This window comes from Austrofundulus limnaeus, unplaced genomic scaffold (genome assembly GCF_001266775.1).
Source record: "Austrofundulus limnaeus strain Quisiro unplaced genomic scaffold, Austrofundulus_limnaeus-1.0 Scaffold2017, whole genome shotgun sequence".
Lineage (NCBI taxonomy): Eukaryota > Metazoa > Chordata > Actinopteri > Cyprinodontiformes > Rivulidae > Austrofundulus > Austrofundulus limnaeus.
The window spans coordinates 27,868-29,010 of NW_013954419.1; the positions used below are offsets into that span (position 1 = coordinate 27,868).

General features: G+C 34.5%; 1 protein-coding gene across 1 annotated transcript in view; it reads right to left on the minus strand.

The window, feature by feature from the left end:
• The window catches only part of ints11 (integrator complex subunit 11), a gene marked incomplete in the record, with an annotated part of 26,568 nt that overhangs the window by 17,634 nt on the left and 7,791 nt on the right, over positions 1–1,143 (minus strand). Inside the window, 1 exon segment of the mRNA XM_014034232.1 lies at positions 247–320. Within this exon segment, the coding sequence (XP_013889686.1) occupies positions 247–320 (74 nt within the window).

The window sequence follows — 1,143 nt, forward strand, 5'->3', positions numbered from 1 at the left end:
CACACCAAGGACCAATAAACGTCATCATTTACCCAGAATGCTTTGTGTGTAAATAAAATGGCTCCGTCCGTGTTAAAATATATTTTAAAAATTTTACTAAACTAAACAGCCTACAGTATTTTTACCGTCTTTATTTTACAGTTAAAATAAATGTTTATCAAATAAAGTTTAATGTTACAACTAATCGGGGATCCCTTTAAGAGTAACAGGTTCAGAAAGGATGAGATAAACTAAGAAAATACAGACCTGATGATGACGCAGTCTAAAAAGTCTGTCAGACGGCTGTTCTGGACGATATAAGAGAAGTCTGGAAAACGTCTCTGCAAAGATACACACCTTTAGTGACAGACTTTAAAAAAAAACATCAATTTATGACAAGAAACGACAAAGTTTTAGTTGTTTTGGTTGAATTACAAAAGTTTTGCATAATCTTGTTCTATTGTGGGATGTCATACCAACGTACAGATATGGCCGAAAGTGTTGGCACCTGTGAATTTTTTCCAGAAAATCAAGTATTTCTCCCAGAATATTATTGCAATTACACGTTTTGTTATACATGTTTATTTCCTTTGTGTGTATTGAAACAACACAAAAAAACAGAGGAAAAAAAGGCTAATTTGACATAACTTTACATAAAACACCAAAAATGGGCCAGACAAAGTTTTTGTCACCGTCAACTTAATATTTGGTTGCACACCCTTTGGAAAAAAGAACTGAAATCAATCACTTCCTGTAACCATCAACAAGCTTCTTACACCTCTCAACTGGAATTTTGGACCACTCTTCTTCTGCAAACTTCTCCAAGTGTCTCATATATGAAGGGTGCCTTCTCCCARCAGCAATTTTAATATCTCTCCACAGGTGTTTAATGAGATTTAGATCTGGACTCATTGCTGGCCACTTTGGAACTCTCCAGTGCTTTGTTTCCATCCATTTCTGGGTTAAGTGTAAAAGTTGATCAGCTGTAGATCCAATGATTTCTAAAGTATTAATAAAATTCAGCTGGTTTATGAGATATTTTGCTAACAGACACAGACAAAAACATTATTGCCCTTTCACCTTAGTGCTTCTAGTGAACCGTCCAAAAAAAGAGACAGAATACATGTTAAAGTTACAGCTTTATATTGATGATGATGATGATAT